This window comes from Trachurus japonicus, chromosome 6, assembly GCF_045865225.1.
Source record: "Trachurus japonicus isolate A0001 chromosome 6, Traja_1.0".
NCBI classification, from domain to species: domain Eukaryota; kingdom Metazoa; phylum Chordata; class Actinopteri; order Carangiformes; family Carangidae; genus Trachurus; species Trachurus japonicus.
Window position 1 is genome coordinate 2098987 of NC_140912.1, and position 19561 is coordinate 2118547.

Genomic DNA, 19561 nt, shown 5'->3' on the forward strand with positions numbered 1-19561 from the left:
CTTAACAGCTGCCAAAGAGACTTATTGCAACACATTGGACACATCGCTCCCACACAGTCTGACCGTAAGGCAGAGGTGGAATCTAACCTTTCTTCACTTTATTTATGTGGCGTTACCAAGCGCTTGCATCAACTGGGGCTAAAGAGGTGAATGTGAATATGTGGCTCTCAGCAAATGAGACAACAGCATCTGTAATTCTCTCTCTCGTTTTATAGATCCGTATGACCTGTTCAACTGGACGGAGAACAGATTGTTTTCTTCCTCTTTTTCTTCTGGGTTTTCTTTTTTTTTCTCTTTTTTTTAGGTTTGTGGATTGGGTTCTAAGGATGTAACCCTTTGTCCACTGGCTGGTCATTATATTTCTGTAGTTCTTGATAATAAAAATGATGTAAAAACGTTTCATTTGAACATTTCAAGTGTGTTTTTCTGTTTCCCTTATAGATGCTTACATTTCAGTCCAACAGACAAAAGGAAGAGGCTGGAGAACAAGCCCCATACACAAAGCTTCATACCGTGCTGATCCGTCCAGGTTAGCTCTGTGGATGAAACTGAGTTTGGCATCTGCCCAGTACAACTTCTGTTCCACCAGGTCTATGGTCAGACCGTTGGGCCAGTAAATGTCTGCATTCACTATCACCTTCCTGTTGTAGACAGAGACACAGAAAGTGAAGAGGTTAAGATATGAGCGTTTAGATGGAAAGGGGATACAGCAGGTGAGGTCACTTTTAGTTTGTTTGGACATATTACCTGTTGCTGCCGTCCATGCCAGCACGCTCTATCCTGGGCTCCTCCCCCCAATCAGTCCAGTACATGTACCTGAATGAAAAAAAAAGACATGTGTTAATAAAACCAATCAGAATGTCCTAACAACTTATCACCGCTGATTAGATGGAAATTTGGTTGACCCGTGTATTTGTCCTGATGGGCTACGTAACTTTTTCAGACAAAGAAGTATCACTCTTGCCTGTGTAGCATCTTAAAGGCTAAGTTAACCAGCATTATACATTGATAAAATATTGAAAATTATTTTCTAGTGGTTGCAGCAAACTCCTCACTAATCACATCCATACAACAAAAACAGATGTTTTGGCTCCACTTTTGTGTTTTGTCATATCTTCACATGATGCACTACCACCATGGTCGAATCCCGTGGTTGGTTTAAGACGTCACAGCATAAAAACACAGTTACATCTTCCCTCCAAAGTGCTGATTTCAAACTATGTGCTACTTTTTGTTGTTGAGGAGTTAAATTCTGTCTTTGCTGTTCCTAGTTTATAGTGCTTTTTTGTTTTGTTTTTTGCAACCAACCGACTGCAGAGCAGACAATCTGCTTCCTGTTTATACTGGCTCACACATGCCCAGTGTACATGATTGCTCAGGTATGTATGCATTTACAGGTGTGATAGTCTGGACGTAAATCATTTCTGATACGAAGCAAAACACTTGTCTGAACAGAGATTGAATTGAATTATGGCATTTTTAAAAGAAAACGTGGAAGTAGAAAAAGTAGTGAGTCTGAAAAACCAGATACTCTTCTGACAGCCTTCGCCACAGTCTTGATTAGTCCCAACCAGCTGTACATATCAAACCTACATTTTTTACAAAGCAGGGGCTGTAATGTTGCTCTCTAACAGCAAAAAAGAAAGAAGTATTTGCTGTAAGATGCATTATATATACTGTATATATATATATATATATACATTTTTATTATTTTTTTTTTTTTTATTGCCTTTATACCATTATATTTAATCCCATTTGCAACTTACAGAAAAAGTCACAGTCTGAAGGTTTTTAGCATAAGACAATTTTTCCTAATCAAATTGTGTGTTTTCTAAATTCAAAGGTGCAAATATGTTGATATCGTGACAAAGAGGAAAAATAATTGTCAGGTCATATAGGTGATCATGAGTATTCAAAAACAGCCAAAATATGTTTTACTGTCTTTATTGTCAATATCCAGGCTTTCTTAGACCAGCATGTTTTTGTTTAGAAAATGATTCTGTTAACTCAATAACTTTTGGGAAAGACCAAATGAGGAAAAACAAGAGAAACAACCTCTCCCCCGGGGAAATTTAAAAAAACAACAACTTTAAAGGTGAATTTACACCAGATTTACTCAGGTTTGCACAGCTTTTAAACCTGCACAATCTGTCTCTCTGTGTTCCCCCTCAATTTTCTTTTTATTGCGGATTTACACGAATCACACAAATGACCAATTTGGGATCCAAAACGGCGAATTTCGCCGAAAGGTGACAAGTTTGCACCCCTGAACCTGTCAACTACTACAATGCTAATAGTGTTTTTTTTCTCTGCCATAAATCAGATCTACAATAAAAGTAAAATGAAGAAACAACGACAACTCCTCTATGGTTTGGTTCCCAGGGAAATAAAGTGGAGCACAGTAAATCAGTCTGTCAGGTTTGAATGACACATTAAACTGTGTGGAGGTATGGGTATGTTAAACACACAGCTGCATGTGTACACAGATCTGCGTTCCTTCAGCTGCCAGCACAGAAACAACAACAACAGAGCAGGAAACCAGAGAGAGAAGCTCTGATTCATTCCTGGTGTCTGTGCTGTGCACACATTTACAGTATGAACTGATCTGGTATGAACTCACTGTTAAAGCCACATGTTTCAGTGTGTGTGGGGACACATGCACACTGATATGTTGGTGCAGTGATTTGTACTTTTGACTCTCAGTGAGACAGTTCTGGGTTCAGCTCCCTGAACTGCCTCCCAACTCATTCCAATTTTCATGCTGGTACCACCACAGCACCTTTATGTATACATGTGCCGTCAAAACGGTGGAATTTATGAAAATTTATGCAAATGTGCTCATGTTAACAAAGAATTTCAAAAAACTTGTAATACATTTTTTGTTTGTCTTAATGTAAGTAATCAACTCAGTAATTTTCATGGAGATACCTAAAGGTTAAACATTTTACCCTATTCACGTGAGAAAAATAATGAAAAGGCGTATGAATGGGCTATATTTGGGTCTTTTTCGAAACTTCCCCTTAATGGGATTCTTCAGGGCTTTTTCTCCCTCACTCAGGACATGTTGAGGATACAAAATCAGTTGAGTTTGCTTCTGTTGCTATTTGTTCAACCTTTTTTCATAAAATGACTGGACTAGTTCTCTTTTCTCTCTCTATTTGTTTCGGGTTCCTCCCACAGTCTAAAGACGTGCACACTAGGTTGACTGGAAACTCTAAATTGCCCGTAGGTGCAATTGTTACTGCGTGTGCATTATTCCTCTCTATATTCCGGCCCTGTGATAGGCTGGCGTGCACCCAGCCCTCGCCCTGTGTCGGCTGGGACTGGCTCCAGCCCGGCACCCTGCACGGATAAGTGGTATAGCTGGATGCATGGATAGTAGTGGCTGGCTATAAATACATGTTTCCTAGTTACCTGGCCCTGACACCAGCTACCTTATTGTTTCCTGCTGCCAGTGTTTCCTCCTTTCTCCTGCCAAATATATCTCCAAACATGGACACACCCTGTGTTTAATGTAATCTATATAAATGTTGGCTGTGCATATTTGTCCTGGGAGCTAAGATGGTATTCAGCCTCTTCAGTATGAGAGACCCACACTGCCTCAGCACTGTGTTAAAAGGACATTGCAGTGACTTGCTGTCCAACTAAGGAGGTCAGTGGAGTATTCACACAGGTTTAAAAACAGTTTGGTAAAAACTGTAGAGGCCATGATGGTCAACCGCTGACTCCTTAAACATCACGGAGAGAATTCAAATACACAATCTTAGGGTCGTCCGAGTGAACACCATTTAAGGCAATTAGCAGATAGACTCTTTCCTGCTGCACTGCCCTCGAGAGTAAACCTATCATCTGAAGAGCTCAGGATCCAACAAAGTGTGTGTAAGAGAGAAGGAAGGCCAGAGTGATGTTTAAACCGCATGGAGAGAGAAAAACTCTGAAAACCGCCCTCATCCATCTTCATGATGTCACTCTCATCTCACTGTCACCTCAGCCTGCATCTTCAGTCCCAATGCGCTTGGCTAGCTCGGACTATTTCATTTGAAGACCTAAAAGTCCATATTTCCCTCTTTGAGTTTGATGGTGAGTCCAGGTGGGCGGGGCTGGGGCGTGTCTGCTTTGTTGTTACACCACAAAATAAGAGGCTCAGTATTAAAGGGATAGTTTAACATTTTGGCAAATTGGCCCATTGCCATAATCCCTATAGTCTTAGGAGTAGGTTTGTTACCTTTAATTGTCAGTGCAAGCTATTTTTAGAACGGCGGAGCAGAGCCGCGAGCTGCTCAGAGCTACGCTACAGAGGCTAATGGGATTTCTTGCTTTCCCTCATCAAACTCATCAAATACACAATCCAACAACTCCAAAACGCTCTGGTGGACAAGTTGTGACCTGCACATTCGCCACGCTATGAGATAATAATGGAACGTTTCGAGACAAGAGTTGTTTTTGAGGCAAATGCAGAGACTGCCCCCGACAGGAATGCGTAGCAGCATGAATTTACCTCGAAAACAACTTTTGCCAAATGTTGAAATATTCCTTTAACTTAGGACCTAGACCTGCTTCATAATCAAACAACACATGGAAATCTGCCTCTATTCACTGCAGACCTTTAAATTTACTGACAGATGGGCACGTTGTAAGGCTCTTAAAATAGGCACTATACAGACGTTTTACAATATTGATCAAGGGTTGTATCAGTGATGCAGACACAATGTTCCTATAAGCAGACTAAAGGGAAGTCAACAACAGTCCTATGCCTCACAGGACACACACACTTCATTTTAACACACAAGAGGCACTTACCCCGTTGTCTGTATGTCATAAACCCAAAATCTAAATATATAAAGAGTGACTAAGGCTCTGAGTTTCACCATAATTTTGGCAGTGTATTGTGTGAAAACAAAAATACATCGCTAAATAAAACAGTGCTGTTCTCATCGAATCTCTTATGTAAACTGCCCTGCTGAGACAGTTTGTTCAGTCACACTCGAAGGTGCAGTGTGTGACAGCACTGTGAAGAGTGTGTGTGCGCTTGTCTCTGTATTTTCTTACCGTTGAGCAGGGTTGAGAGCGACGGCCCTGGGCTGGTCCAAGTCCATCCAAAATAGGACCTTCCTGGAGGTGCCATCTAGGTTGGCCACTTCAATCCGATTGGTCTCTGAGTCTGTCCAGTACAGCTTCCTACCCAGCCAGTCGCAGGCCAGCCCATCAGGACTGTCCAGTCCCGATACTACCACCGTCTGGCCGGTTCCCAGTGCCTCTTTAAGGGCTGCAAACCACAAAACATACACAGTGTGAGACAGTGACGAGAGAGAGAGGAAGCCTTCCTCAAACACGCAGCTTCCAAAGCCACAGTTGCTGCTGCTTCACTAAGCAGGAGAATAAACACAGAGAAAGTGTGGAGACTCACAGTTGGACGACTGATTCCAGTGGGTTTGCTTGATGGCCTCCTCACTGACATCTGTCCAAAATATAAGGCCCTCAGCGTACAGGAAGTCCACCGCTGCTGCATCCTCCAGGTCACTGACAACAATGGCCGACTCGCCCCGCACACCCTCCGCGTCTACCAATCGTACGTCACGCCGGTTGGCAAAAAGGAGGAGAGGCGTGCCTGGAGAGGAGAGAAAGTTCAACACATGAAAAACTTAAGACAGCAAAACGATGGAAACACATGTCCACCATCTTATTAACTGTGGAACCGCAGAATCTCACTTGTCACCTTTCTGAAGGCTGTTATTGGTAAAAGTGTGAGAAGTTGAACCAAAGAGAATTCAACTGAATCAAATTCCTCTGCCTTTTGCAACCATTGAAAAAGTGTTGAACTGATTTATTTGGTTAATTAAAATAAAAGGTTTATCACTTAAAGGGATAGTTCCACATTTTGGCAAATTGGCCCATTGCCATAATCCCTATAGTCTTAGCAGTAGGTTTGTTACCTTTAATTGTTGGTGGAAGCTATTCTTAGAACGGCGGAGCAGAGCCACGAGCTGCTCAGAGCTAAAAAGCGATTTTGCATGAATTTACATTACATAAAACAACTCTGTCTCATAACCTTCCGTTATTATCTCATAGCGTGGTGAATGTGCAGGTCACAACTTGTCCACCAGAGCGTTTTGGAGTTGTTGGATTGTGTATTTGATGAGTTTGATGAGGGAAACCAAGAAAATCCCATGAGCCTCCGTAGCGTAGCTCTGAGCAGCTCGCGGCTCTGCTCCGCCGTTCTAAAAACAGCTTGTACCGACAATTAAAGGTAACGAACCTACTGCTATGACTATAGGGATCATGGCAATGGGCCAATTTGCCAAAATGATTAACTATTCCTTTAAACTGGGCTCTGATGATGCCTTCACTATACTTAGTAGGGATCTGGATAAGGATTTGTTTAATTTCTTTATTTACCACAGAAATCAAGGAATGACATTATTCTGCTATTATGCCTTCTTGTTTATCTTGAACATAATTACATATATTTGTTCCTATTCATTTTGTTTTAAATGGAAACATGCTCAACATGCCAAAAAGCTGTCTGCCTGTGTGTGTATGGCAGTGTTTCCCCTACATTCATTCATAAGGGGCAACTAATGATTTTACTCACGCACTGTGTGAGCACGACAACACCCGACATTATTTTGGAATTGCTTTGAGTCACTGACAAGTGCTTCATTTAGTGAACAGGACAGTGAGTAACAAGCAAGCGGCAGAAAAGGGATAGTGATGCAGTGAATTCAGCTGAGCAGAGGAAAAGGTGGCAGGAAGCTGTCGATGGCAGAGATGTTCAGTCTGAGCTGCAGCTTCTCAAGACCAATTAAAGTTTGTTTCCCCAACCGCTGGGAAAACGAGGGAGATGAGCCCCAACAAAGATGACAAACAAGAAAAGCTAATGCTAACAGCAGCAGGGGGTCTCCCAGCCATCCTGCCCCCGCTTTTTACCTCCAGATTCCTTCGAGATCTCGTTCTCACAGATTGATAACCATGTCTCAAATGCAACCTTGACCTTTTAACCTTTGCCCACCAAAAAACTGATCTTGAATCCTTGAGTCACAGTGATTGCAGTGTGGCGGGCCGCCATTCCTAAATCCTAGCCACCGCTCTTTCAAATACACCACCATCGCAGGTCTCCACCTTCACAGCAGAGTCCTGCACTGGGTTGGGTACTCGCGAGTACTAAAGGTCAACTCCAGATAACTATCTTGCTCAGTATCTACTCTTTTTGTTTAACGACGTTAATTACTAGCGAGAGCGCGGCCTTGAAAGTGACATCATGTCAAGCAGCCAGACTCCAGGTCAGAGAGTCAGAGGAGTGTCATCTTGGAAAATAGGGCAGTGATTTACCAGAGAAAAAGTAGACTTATTAGCTTAAGATAACTCTTTTTTTAGATGTTAAAACAATGTAAAGCAGGGTTTCCACTACCAGTTAGCATTACTTTGCACCCCTTTCCACTACACAGTAATAGCTCTTTTCCATCACAGCTGAGCTGAGTAGGGATGTGCACGGTTACCCGAGTACCCGGGTACCCGAGTAGGCAATCTGCTATCCGGTTATGATATGATATATATTTATTATCCAGTTAACCTAGGATTAAAAAAAAAAACGGCACGTTAGAGCGCAGTCTAGTGTCGGATCAAACTACATTATCATGCCGTGGTTCGGCTTTTTGTAGTGTTAAACAGTTTTGGATCAAGCAATGTGATTTTCTGCTGTGTAAAAGTGTTTTTGGATCGAGCCTCGGACTTTCAAACCTTTTACAAGAATCTGTGGTGGTTCCCTTGGCGTACGCCGTCGGGAGGGAGACGACAGGTGTCATCAAGTCTGTTAGAAAATATGCTTTCAGTTTACAAACATTCTGAAACCTTCCCAGTTATTTCCTGAAACGATGCGAGGCAGAGAGGACCGAAGGCACCAAAATGTAGTGTGGACTAATAAATAAGCACCGCTAATGATTTAAAAAAAAAAAGAAAAAAAAGTTTTCTCCTCCGAGGCAGCCGCGGCATAAATGCGCTGCGCTCAGAGCGCATGCAGCGCATTTATTCCCCGGCATAAAGATGCACAAGGTTAGGATACTCGGTTAGAAAATTATTCGAAATGCCCATCCCTAGAGCTGAGTCCTTCATAGTTCCTCCTTAGCGGGGACGGGGTCGTCATATCACAGCGTCTACAGCCACATCGTCTCGTTCCCTTTTCTCTCTCCTCTCGTCAGCTCCAAACTCACTCATCTACACCTTGTTAACTCAGGTGAAAGAATAACAACAGTCTCACTACAGATCAGTGGGCACCACTACTTAAAAAAATCCTAGCGGAAACACTGGAATGTTTGTGCCAAATTTGAAGAAGCTCTGTCAGGGGGAAGAGTGTTTTTAATGAAAATGGGATGGATAGACAGTCAACACTAAAATAATAGCAAGGCAAGGGCAAGGCAATTTTATTTGTATAGTCCATTTTTACCAACAGCTTGTCTCAAAGGCCTTTACACTAGGGATGTCACAATTACTTGTTTTCACAATTAATCGTGATATTAAACGGCACAATTAATTAATCGTAAAGGTTCCTAAATACCGTCACTTTACGAAAAAGATTATGTCGGATCTATATCGGCAGATGTGCGCAAAAATAAAGGTAAATGCACAGATACTGGTCCATTTACCTAACGTAACAATGAATTGGTAGTAATTTAAATGTTAGCGTGTCATTTTTAATTAAAAAAAAAGCAAAACAAAACAAAGAACGATTCAAATAAACGCAAACATTTGGTATAGATGACAATTTATGACCTGAATATTTCAAACATTTCCCCTGGGGATTAATAATTGGTCATATATTAATAGATACTTGAAATATTTTGTGTAAACAATGAGTAATGTAATTATATTTTGACTATATTTGATTTTACACATTCATAGTGTTGTGAAATTAATTAATAATCGTGATAATCCTAATACCGTGATTATTACTCTGACAATAACCGTACCAAGAAAATGTATAATCGTGACATCCCTACTTTACACAGCATCATAACAACATCCTCTGCCCTTAGACCCTCATGTCGACTGAGGAAAAACACCAAGAAAACCCTTTTAACAGGGAAAAAGAAAGCGAGAAGAGAAACGTCAGGGTGAGCAACAGAGGACAGGTCCCTCACCCACGGACGGACAGACATGCAATAGATGTTTTAACAGACAAGAAAACAGTTGACAACATGTGTCTCCTGCTCTGGCTGTCGACAGCGCCGTTAAACTGAAACACTAGTCACTAACTCATGAACTTTCAAACAACTTGTTCCAGAGTGACACATCAAGTTGATTCTGAAAACTAATCAATCAGTCTTGGTGAAGTTTAGCCTCAGTGATGGTTCATGACTGATCCTTGTTGTATCTTCTACAACATACACACGATCAGGTCACCTGAGCACCAAAACAAACAAACTTGGGCGAAATAGAAACCAGACAGGACTGCTGGTACTGGAACAAAGTCCAACCACAAGTTGTCAAAAACATAAAACCTCCAGCATTATTACCATCTGGCAGCAATCTGCAGAGGCCACTGGAGAGGAGAAAGACCAGGACCAGGACCGGGACTGGGATGAGTCTCTCTGATCTCACAGATAAAAATCACAAGCTGTGTGACAAACTGTGCGTATGACACGTTAATGTTTATTAACGAATGAGAGGGAAATGACCGTCCCAAACATTGAGGCTGCACTGTGTGTGTGTGTGTGTGTGTGTGTGTGTGTGTGTAGCTCAGTCCTCTGTCCCAGCAGCTGAGACACTGCCTCTGGGGAAGCTTTGTGGTTTGGGGCTGGCTGGGTGGCAGACCTGCTACGCTGTGGTTTGGCACAGCTCTGCCTTCTGTAATCCCACAGCATCCAGTCACACTGCCTCTGTCAGTGTGGACACTGCTCCAAACAAGAGACCTTAAAGCACCAAATATTTCATCAATTAATCAAACAGGATTTTATGACTGGTACTACTGTGACTTTGAGCTTTGAACTCCTCCATTTACAGTCTACACAAACAGACTCTTAGGACCACAACTACGTTTCTTGTCCTCATGCACCGAGACACATTCAGCCTTTGTGGTTCTCTATTTGTCTGTTGTTTTGTTTTTATAATATCTGAGGTGATGTAGTTGATAGTTTGTTAGTAGCCTGCTTTAGAGAGGAGGTTTTGTGAAATGTGTGTGAATGTAAGCAGATAAATGTGTGTGCTTGTGTATGTGTATTTGCTGTATAAAAGTCACAGTCCCTGTGAGCCAGTACACACAACAGCAGGAACACCTGAGTCAGACCAGGTCAAATGAATAGAGATGTCATTCATGATTATAGATTTTCTTACGATTATTGTCAAAGAAATAATCACAGTATTACGATTATCATTATGCATTAATTAATTAATTAATTTCACAACACTATGAAGGTGTAAAAATCAATTACAGTCAAAATATATTTACATTTCTAATCATATTCCACAAGTTTCCGAACGTCATCTATGGTCAAAACCGGAAGCCAGTTTTGCATTTCCGGTGGAACTGTACGTTTATGTTTCCATGGTCTTCAGTCGTTGTGGTAAACGCATGGCTTTTAACACGGATTTGTGCGATATCCATTGTTAAAAGCAGGTGTGATGGTCCATGCGTTTTACAGATTTTCATTGAAAAAAACAACAACATGCATTTACCTCGACTACCGAAACCATGGAAACGTAAACATAAAATTCCACCGGAAGAGCAAAACCGGCTTACGTTTTTGACGTTGGGAAAAAGGTGGATACGCATAGGCTAATATTTGAAGTATCTATTACAGTAATATAGGACCAATTGTTAATCCCCCAGGGAACATGTTTGAATTATTTCAGTGATTATTTCTCATCTATACCAAATGTTTACGCTAACATTTACCTAACAATGATTGTCCCTGATCTCCCGATATGGTTCCAACATGATCTTTTTTGGAAAGTAACCGTATTGAGAAATGTTTACAATTAATTAATTGTGGAATTTACAGTAATACCGTGATTGTAATTGTGAAAACAAGTCATTGTGACAACTTTACAAACGAACAGTTCACACTTTTTGTTTTTCTTTATAAATGCATCCTGCCACCTCTGTCAACAATTATCATTACTCTAATTAAAAATAGATAGATAGGTGGGAAATAGATGTGTATGTGTGTGTGTGTGTGTGTGTGCAACATACAAGAAAAGAACAATCAAAGAAGCTGCACTTTGGTTTGTCAATGGGATTAACAATCAAAGTGTGAGAAGGGTGATGTGGCTTGGGCGTGTGTGTGTGTGTGTGTGTGTGTGTGTGTGGTAGTGCGAATGTGCGGGTATGTGTGTGTGGTGGGAGGAGGAGGTGGTATTCAAATGGCAGACTGAAAAGAAGAGAAGGGTCCCAAAAGAAGTTTCCGAAGTGTGGACAATGCACTGCTGCACCCCTTTCTGTGCACACGCGCACACACACACATTGTGGTGTGTGTGAAGAGGAGGTTAGCAGGCTCTGTTGCTTTATATGTTATCAGAGCCCATCTTAACAGAGCACTGTGTGTGTGTGTGTGTGTGTGTGTGTGTGTGTAGAGTAGCGAGGAAGGAAGAGATTTTCTTCACACCTCCCCAGTTGGGACAAGAAAAATGTGTGTGATGAGTGTGGAACATAGTTATGCAGCCTGTGTGTGTGTGTGTGTGTGTCTGTCTGTGTGTGTCTCTGTGCGTTTTTTACTCTCTGTCTGTTGGAGAACCAAGACTTCAGGTCGAGGACTACACTTGGACTGGGACTGGGTTTGGTATTTATTTGCTAGTGTTGTGGTGGGGGTGGGGGTGGTCTCCATGAGCATAGCAAAACAAGGGCGTTTGTGTGTGTGTGTGTGTGAGTGTGTGTGCATGCATGTGTGAGAGGACCCCAGAGAAATCAAGGTAGACTGCCACAGACTTCCTCTCTCTCTCTCTCTCTCTCTCTCTCTGTCTCGCTCTCCATTTCTGCTCCTTCTGTCTTATTTCTCCCCCTCTCCTCCTTCCCCCCCTCCCTCCATCTTTTCTGTCTCCTCCCCCACTCCTCTTTTCGTCTTTCCCTTTCTTCTCTCTGCAATTTATATTTCATTCCCGTCCGTCTGCTCTCCGTCCTCCCGTTTTCCCGTCTTTTTCCTCCCCTCAAATCAGACTTGTCTGAAATCCAAACAGCAGACCCTCCTCAAGTTTCACACCAGCGCAACACAAACAGGAAAAGATATCAATCTCTTCCTTACATTCCTCCTCAGCACTGTCACCAAATCTCTTCTCCTTACCTTCAGCCCCTCACAGTTCCCTCCGAGCCCCAAACTCTTTCTCTGCTGTCTGACGCTCACCAACTCAAAACCTGATGCAGCTCATTCACCGGCACCGACTGGAACACATTTACTGGTAGATATAGGCATCATCAATCAAATTAGACTTCAATTTATACATGACGTCCAGCAAATAAAAGGCTCGGTTCAGAGTAAAAAAAAAATGCAAATTTGTCATTGTGGTTGTTTGTTCTCCTTGATTTCATTTCCTAATGAATGAAGTGTTGAATGTAGCTGCTGTGTTGTCAGTCGGCCTGTGTCAGGTCTTGCCCTGTTTTGTTGAGTGTCGAATGAGCTTCCATTCAAACAAAAGAACAGACTCTGTGTGTGAAGCCTGGATCCACGTATGGAGCAGGCTGATGGTTGGTTCAGATGTGAAAGGGAACAGGAAATACCCAGGATTCCCAGGTGTTTTTTGGTGGCCCACACAAATTTCTCAAATTATTTTCTCTTATTCACATGTCGGCGGGGCTTTGGAAAACGTGCTGGTGCTGAGGTGTTAAACATGAGATACATTTATCCTTAAATTAAAAAGAAGAGCTGACGTTTTCATGAGCTATCGAGAAGAAGATGGTTACGATGTGGTTTGAAGCTCTGGTCTTCTTCATACTTCTATACATTTAAAATGAATCAACAATCTTATTCATTGGTAGCAGTTCATCAATATTATCAAATGGTTATGTCCGCATTGCAGGAGCCAGTGAAGTTAAACTGTCTCTGGACGTACAGTGACATGTTTGCAACACGTCTGTTCATATCATACAAGAAGAAAAGTCACATTGTTTTCATTTTTATGTTTTTTTTTTGTGAAATTGAACCAAATCAACCAAACCATTCCTACTAAAATTGTGTCTCATATCACAATATCAGTAAAAAACAAACAGATCATGTCATTTTCACAATTTACAGTTTCTAATGTTAAGTATACAACTGGCAGGTTCTCTCTCCCTATCATACTCATGACATGTCATTCTGCTGAATAAAACAAACGACTGTAAAACCCAGCAGGTCACAGATCCCAATGCAAAGCCTCACTAAACTAGATGTGAAAAAATAAATACAGATTTCAACTTAATTAGACAAAGACTCAGAGAGCTAAATCTAAGGCCCAAACAGACCTCAACATCCTCACATCCACATCAACTATCACAATAAGCCACTAAGATCCACTAAGATTGGGCTTCAAATTTGAATTTATCCAAACAAATTACGGGTCATCTGATATTGGTTCGGACGTAATTTTTCCAAAAGGTGACAGCCCTAGTGAGCGCAGCTTCAAAATAAGTTTAAGTAAAAACAACCATAAATCATCAAAATGTCTCACTCTGAGGACTGGACACGTTTAAATGAGCTCTGACAACACAGAGATGATTATACTCATTCATTTTGGTAGAAAAAGGACATAATTTGATTGAGAGAGAGTAACCAGTACGAGTCGTATCTTTTTAATATTCTCACCAAACACCTTCCTATCGATGTGATGCTACTTTTGTGCATTTGTGCTTTTGTGCACTTCCTTCAAAGTGTCACTGAAACAGTCCTTACTCTCACTTTCTTTCTTTCGACCTCTGAACTGGTGCAGATCTTCCACAGAGATGATAAATCAGTGTAATTTACTTATTATACTTGCATCATATTGTTTAATGTGCAACTTACCACATGTCTGGTGATTTTATATATGAAAAGACAATGCATTTTAAAAATGCACATTTAAATCAGTGTTTTATATTCTGTCCTGTTGTCCTGAAGAAAGAAACAGGAAGTGTCGGTCTAGTCACAGTGTGGCTGTAGCCGATGGTGCAGATGTTGTCGTTAACCTGGGGTTTTGTTGTTAATGTTTTTACTGTGCACAGAGATCTCCATAGAAACCACCTGGAAATGGCAATGATGTTTTCACAGCAGTCTAGAAACAGTATTAAAAGTCTGACTTTATAGAAAAAAAAAAAAAAGGCCTTTATACACTACTAAACGCTTTACAACAGCCTTTCTCTGTCACACACACACAGCTGTGATGTTTGCCTGGCAGTGTGCTGACACTGCTGTGGTGTTTTTGGCCGGTGTGTGTGAAGTGTGGGTACATGCTGTCACCTCGGTGCCGAGCGCAGGAAATCATCCTGGCTGCTTCAGGACCGACCTGAGCCAATCACTTCTTCACCGCAGCCCAGCCAAAGGCCAGGACCATCACACACACACACACTACATTCTCTACACTGAGTACGGACTCCCGCACACGGGTAAAGGAACCTCACAAGTTGAACTCAGAGGAGTGGAGGAGGAGGAGGAGGAGTTTCAGCAGCTCAGCTCAACACACCTTCAACACACATGCAGTGTAACACATAGGCTACCTGTCTACTGTGTAGAGATTTGGGGAAACATCTATAAAACTAACTTCCAACCTATTTGTATCATGCAAAAAAGGGCCATAAGGATAGTAAATCATGCAGGATACAACCACCACACCAATAATCTGTTTATCAAATGGAGAGTATTAAAGTTTGTTGACTTAGTAAAAATCAAAACTGCACACAGATAATATACAAAGCCAAGAAAAAATTACTCCCTAATAATATTCTGTGTGACAGAGGATCTCAAACAATGCAAAAACATAACACAATTTAAAAATAGATTAAAACATAGTATGATAGAAAGCTATAAACAGGATCGATTAATTGGGTGTTGATTGCAACTGAAATGCTGTTTAATTATTTATTTATTTTATTTTTTGGCTTTATTTGTTAATTATTGGATACTTGTTTCTTTCTATGACTCTGAAACCATGAAGAGTGTCGGCATTTATAAGCTAGATAGCTTCAGCCTACACCTTTTCCATCTATTTATGAACTAGTTGAAGGAATGATGGTATTATGGAAGGTTGACTGACTGTGATTGATGCTCAACTGTAAACAATTTTGTGTAAAAGATCAAATAAACTACTACTACTACTACAGTTTAGAAGCAGCAATCCCACCACAGTAATAGCATTATAGTTTCCTTTATTGTTTGTGATGTGTTTGTAAATCATGACCCTTGGCCTGGACAGAGTCAGAATGATTAGTAGCTCCAAGTGAAGGTATGTTGGTCTGCTGTTGATTATGATGTCGTTTTAAGCTATCTTATGCAACTGTTAGTTCTAACCCAGCCATTTGATAGGATGGAAGTCATTACTGATATAGAGAACAACAGCTCTGGGAACAATTAATCAGCCTTATATTACAAAGATGAAATAACATTTGAATTAAATGATGTCTGGTTATCAGAGGCGGATGAAGGGAAGAAGTCTGGACACCATAGTCCAGTCAGTGCCAGACCAGACCAGTTACATAACTAATTGTGTCGGTTTTGGCCAAATACATGATGCAAACAAACAAATCATAGTCTGAGGTTGATTCTAATGCAGCCCTCCGCTGTGATTCAGTTCAAGTGATACTGCTTAAATAAACAGCTGGCAGACTTCACTGATGAGTTGTGTCGCTGTTCTGTAACAAGTCACATTTTACTCCAGGATCGTAGTAAAAGCAATATTATAAACATCTATCTATCATGTATCACAACCTGTCATATTAAACATTTCTTCAGTTTTAAACAGAAGCAAAGAAAAAACAACAACTAATAGCCAGGGTTGTTCTGGAAAACATTAAAAGCAACACATTCATATTTGAGGCTAATGAGACTTTGAGACGAGATAAAAGGACCGTGTGGGCTCAACCGTGACACCTCTTCAGATTAAATTCACTGAAATCCCCCTTAAATAATATATTTTACCTAATCCCCACAAACAAACTGAGGCAAAATGAAACTACAACAAAAATATAGGCCTAAATAAGTAAGCGTGGTGCTGGCGCTGTGATAAAAATAATCTATATTTCTAACACCGTGAGGAAACAATTGAGTAAGGTACATTAGAAAAGTGTGTAAAGAGAGACACAAAAAAGGGATGAAATTAACAGTCACACGGAACATCTGTAGCCTACCACTGTTTGTGCCATGTGGCTTTATATAATATATTATATTTTCTCTTTAAAATGTGATTCAGTTGTGTTGATCTATGAGTGTTAGTAAAAACCTGACAGGATATGATGCACTGATTCTGTCTGTGACCATAAGAAGGTAAGTGATGTGTGTTTCACTTCAACTTTCTCCTTAATCAGTCTTCACCATCCCAGCCTGTTGTAGCTATAATTTCATTTTCTTCCAGTTAATTATTCCTCACACTTCACACATCAGTATGATTTCAGATCTGCCCTTTGGACCAAAACCATCATGTTTAGCTGGTTTATTGAGGAAGTGATCGGGAAGCAGACCAAATGCTCCAGATAAAAATCCCTTAAAAGAGTTATCAGAGGTCAGATCGGGCCAGGTGGGCCATTTTCTAGCTTCATTTCTCATTTTCTTCCAGCCTATCATTCCTCACACGTTACATATCAGTATGATTTCAGATCTGCCCTTTGGACCCAAACCATCATGTTTAGCTGGTTTATTGAGGAAGTGATCTGGAAGCAGACTCAGAAAAATGCTCCAGATAAAAATCTATTAAGAGTGACGTCGGGTCGGCCAAATGGACCTTTCAAGCCAGATTCAAAGCTGACAGTGTGACCTCCACTCAGCATCTGGAAGTCAGTGTAACCATCATTTTCCTATGAAAACCAGTGCAGTGTGCCCCATCACTGATACCGTCAGTTACATAGGGACGTAAAGGGCAGAGTAAAGGTCACCTCTCTCATGAAAATGTTCACTCTCCTCATCAGCAGACCTGGATCTTCCACTGACCCACAACGGTGACCTGAGGTGGGTTTTTTTTTTTTAATGAACTCTCAGAAAACTTCACATGTGAAGTTTGAAGTTTTAAGATACACACTATGGGAGCTGGTCCTCAGACCTGACATGAGAGGAAAGCTAAGCTCCGCCTCTGGCTGGCCAGATTCAGGCGATTAAACAAGACCGCAAATCAGCCAGTGGAGAAAGTATGGCTCATAAAGACATTGATCCCCAAGGCTGTGAGTCTTTAACGTGTCCAGCAGCCACACTTTTTTCTCTCCCAAATAAACATCCCGGCTTCTTTTCCACATTGAAGCGGTCTGCCTGACACCCGACACCGAGCAGGAATGGCTGGAGCTGCCGAGGCCCGAGAAGAGAAAACAGCCCAGGCTGACTCCAAACTTCATTTCTGCTCCCCACATATCTAAACTACCTAAAGTCCGGTGGGTGAGCACCGCGGCAGGTCGGTGGAGCCACGCCGGGTCTGGTCCACGGTGCGTGGCGCACACCGAGCCCAAGTTTCGACACTTTCGCTGCAGCTACTGTGTTGTCGTACCCTTGGGACATAAAAACTTCAACTTTCAGACACGGACTAGTCGCAGCTATTGTTGCCGTCGGTCTGAGTGTGGGGGACGGCGGAGGGAGCGCGAGCCCCCTCCACTACACACACACACACACACACTCACATTCACCGCCGTAACTACAGTGTTATTAACGCTTTTCGTCCCGGTGGCTCCACGGTCGTTGTTCCCTAAGGATCCATGTTGTGAACAAAAAGTCAACGTACCGTGAACCGCCGACAGCAGGCAACTCCTCAGCAGCAGCACCAGCAGCAGACCGCCCATTGCAACTCCTCTGCGCTCTAAATCCATAACTCCCGCTCCATTTTCGGCTATTTTACTCCTTAATTAACTTGTACCGAGGTTTCCACTTATCCGTGTGTTCGAGTCCGCATACGGGCCCGTGTCCCGCTGTACAGCTAGATGTGTGGCTGGCTGCACGGGAGTGTGTGCGCTCCTCTGTCGTCTACACTTTTTTTTTTCCCAGTTAAGGCGCTCGCGCTACTTTATACTTTGGGACTGTCGAGCTCGCGCACGGAGAGAAAGGGCAGGACGTGGTGTGACGTCATCCAACACGAGGCAATGGGATTTTTTTTTTCTCAATTTCCATAGTTTAACTTTTATAGTAGGCTATTTATACTACAGTACCACCAAGTGCGTTTCTATGTGTTGATGGTGATGAAACATGTGAGTTTGTAAAGCAGAAGAAGAGACAGTTACTCCATGGATGCCAGAACATGGCTGGGTCCTGGAGGAAAGTGGAAGATTTTTCTGATCCTCAAATATATTATTATACTATTAATACAGTATAAATATAATTAATATGCAAATGTTTATATGTTGATAAAGTAAAGAAGGTTTAGTGCGTTGCTAACTTCACAATCCTTCTGGTACAGTCTTACATCAATGGAACCGGGTTTTAAAGGTCTGCTCCATCATATGGGTTCTTCGGGACAGAATGGGCTTTATGCACAGCTCCACTACTTTCTGAAATAAGCCAGCTCGTTTATTTCCTGTTTTACATTATTGGACCATTTGATTAATCCAGGTGTGTCTGACCTCACAACAATGATCAGGCACACCTGGATTAATCAGTTGGTCAAATAATGTAAGACAGGAAATAAACGAGCTGTCTTATTTCAGGAAGAAGTGGAGCTGTGCATAAAATTTAATAATAATAAGTCCTATAATATAGATGTATGTTTTGTAAATGACAAAATGTTTTATTAAAGCGTTGACACATATTTTACTTGGTTTAATATTATGATAATAATGCCATTATAAGGGTAAAATCAAAACATCATGAGTCATGAGAAGTAAAAAATATATATAATCTTGATAATATTATAGCCTAATAGGATTTTATGAACATCATTTTCTGGAATATTACAACTGATGACCAGTGCAGCCTGAGCTGCTGCTTGCCTGCATGTTTATAGTTTAAAGTCATAATTTTTTTCATTGTCCTGATGATGAAGGTGATCCTTTTTTATTGTTGGTGTTGATGTATACAGTAGCCTACTTGTATTACAACACATCCACCCAAGCACATCCATTCAGTTCCACCAAGTTTTAGTGTCCTCAGGAGGCACTTTTTTTGTGTTGTGAATATGTTCAGCTAATGTTTGTTTTTTGTCTGTGCATGTGTTTTCTCTAGTTGCAGTTCATTAAGCTCTTTAATGTCACCTTACACAAAAGCCACTAAAGTTCTTGTTCTGTTGGTTTGTTGTGGTAGATCTGCACAGAGCATTGAACAAGACCAAATCAAACACCTTTGATATGGCCTGGAGTGGCAACTGTGAGCCTGGCGTCCTCACCCTGCATCAGTGTTGGACCTATAATGCTCTTGTGGCTGAATGGGAGAAAGTCCCTGTAGCTGGGCTCCAAAATCTGGTGGAAACTCTGAAACCAAAAGAGTGGAGGCTGTTTCCATGGCAC

General features: G+C 41.4%; 1 protein-coding gene across 1 annotated transcript in view; it reads right to left on the bottom strand.

Annotated features, from left to right (window-relative positions):
• The window catches only part of lrp5 (low density lipoprotein receptor-related protein 5), a 75324-nt gene extending 57212 nt beyond the window's left edge, over positions 1-18112 (bottom strand). Inside the window, exons 1-5 of the mRNA XM_085778261.1 lie at positions 17851-18112; positions 5408-5608; positions 5050-5266; positions 748-816; positions 513-641 (exon numbers count right to left, since the gene is read on the bottom strand). Coding sequence (XP_085634387.1) covers positions 513-641; positions 748-816; positions 5050-5266; positions 5408-5608; positions 17851-17935 — 701 coding nt within the window. The 5' untranslated portion in view covers positions 17936-18112. The remainder of the gene's footprint in view (positions 1-512; positions 642-747; positions 817-5049; positions 5267-5407; positions 5609-17850) is intronic.
• Between the last annotated feature and the right edge of the window lie 1449 nt (positions 18113-19561).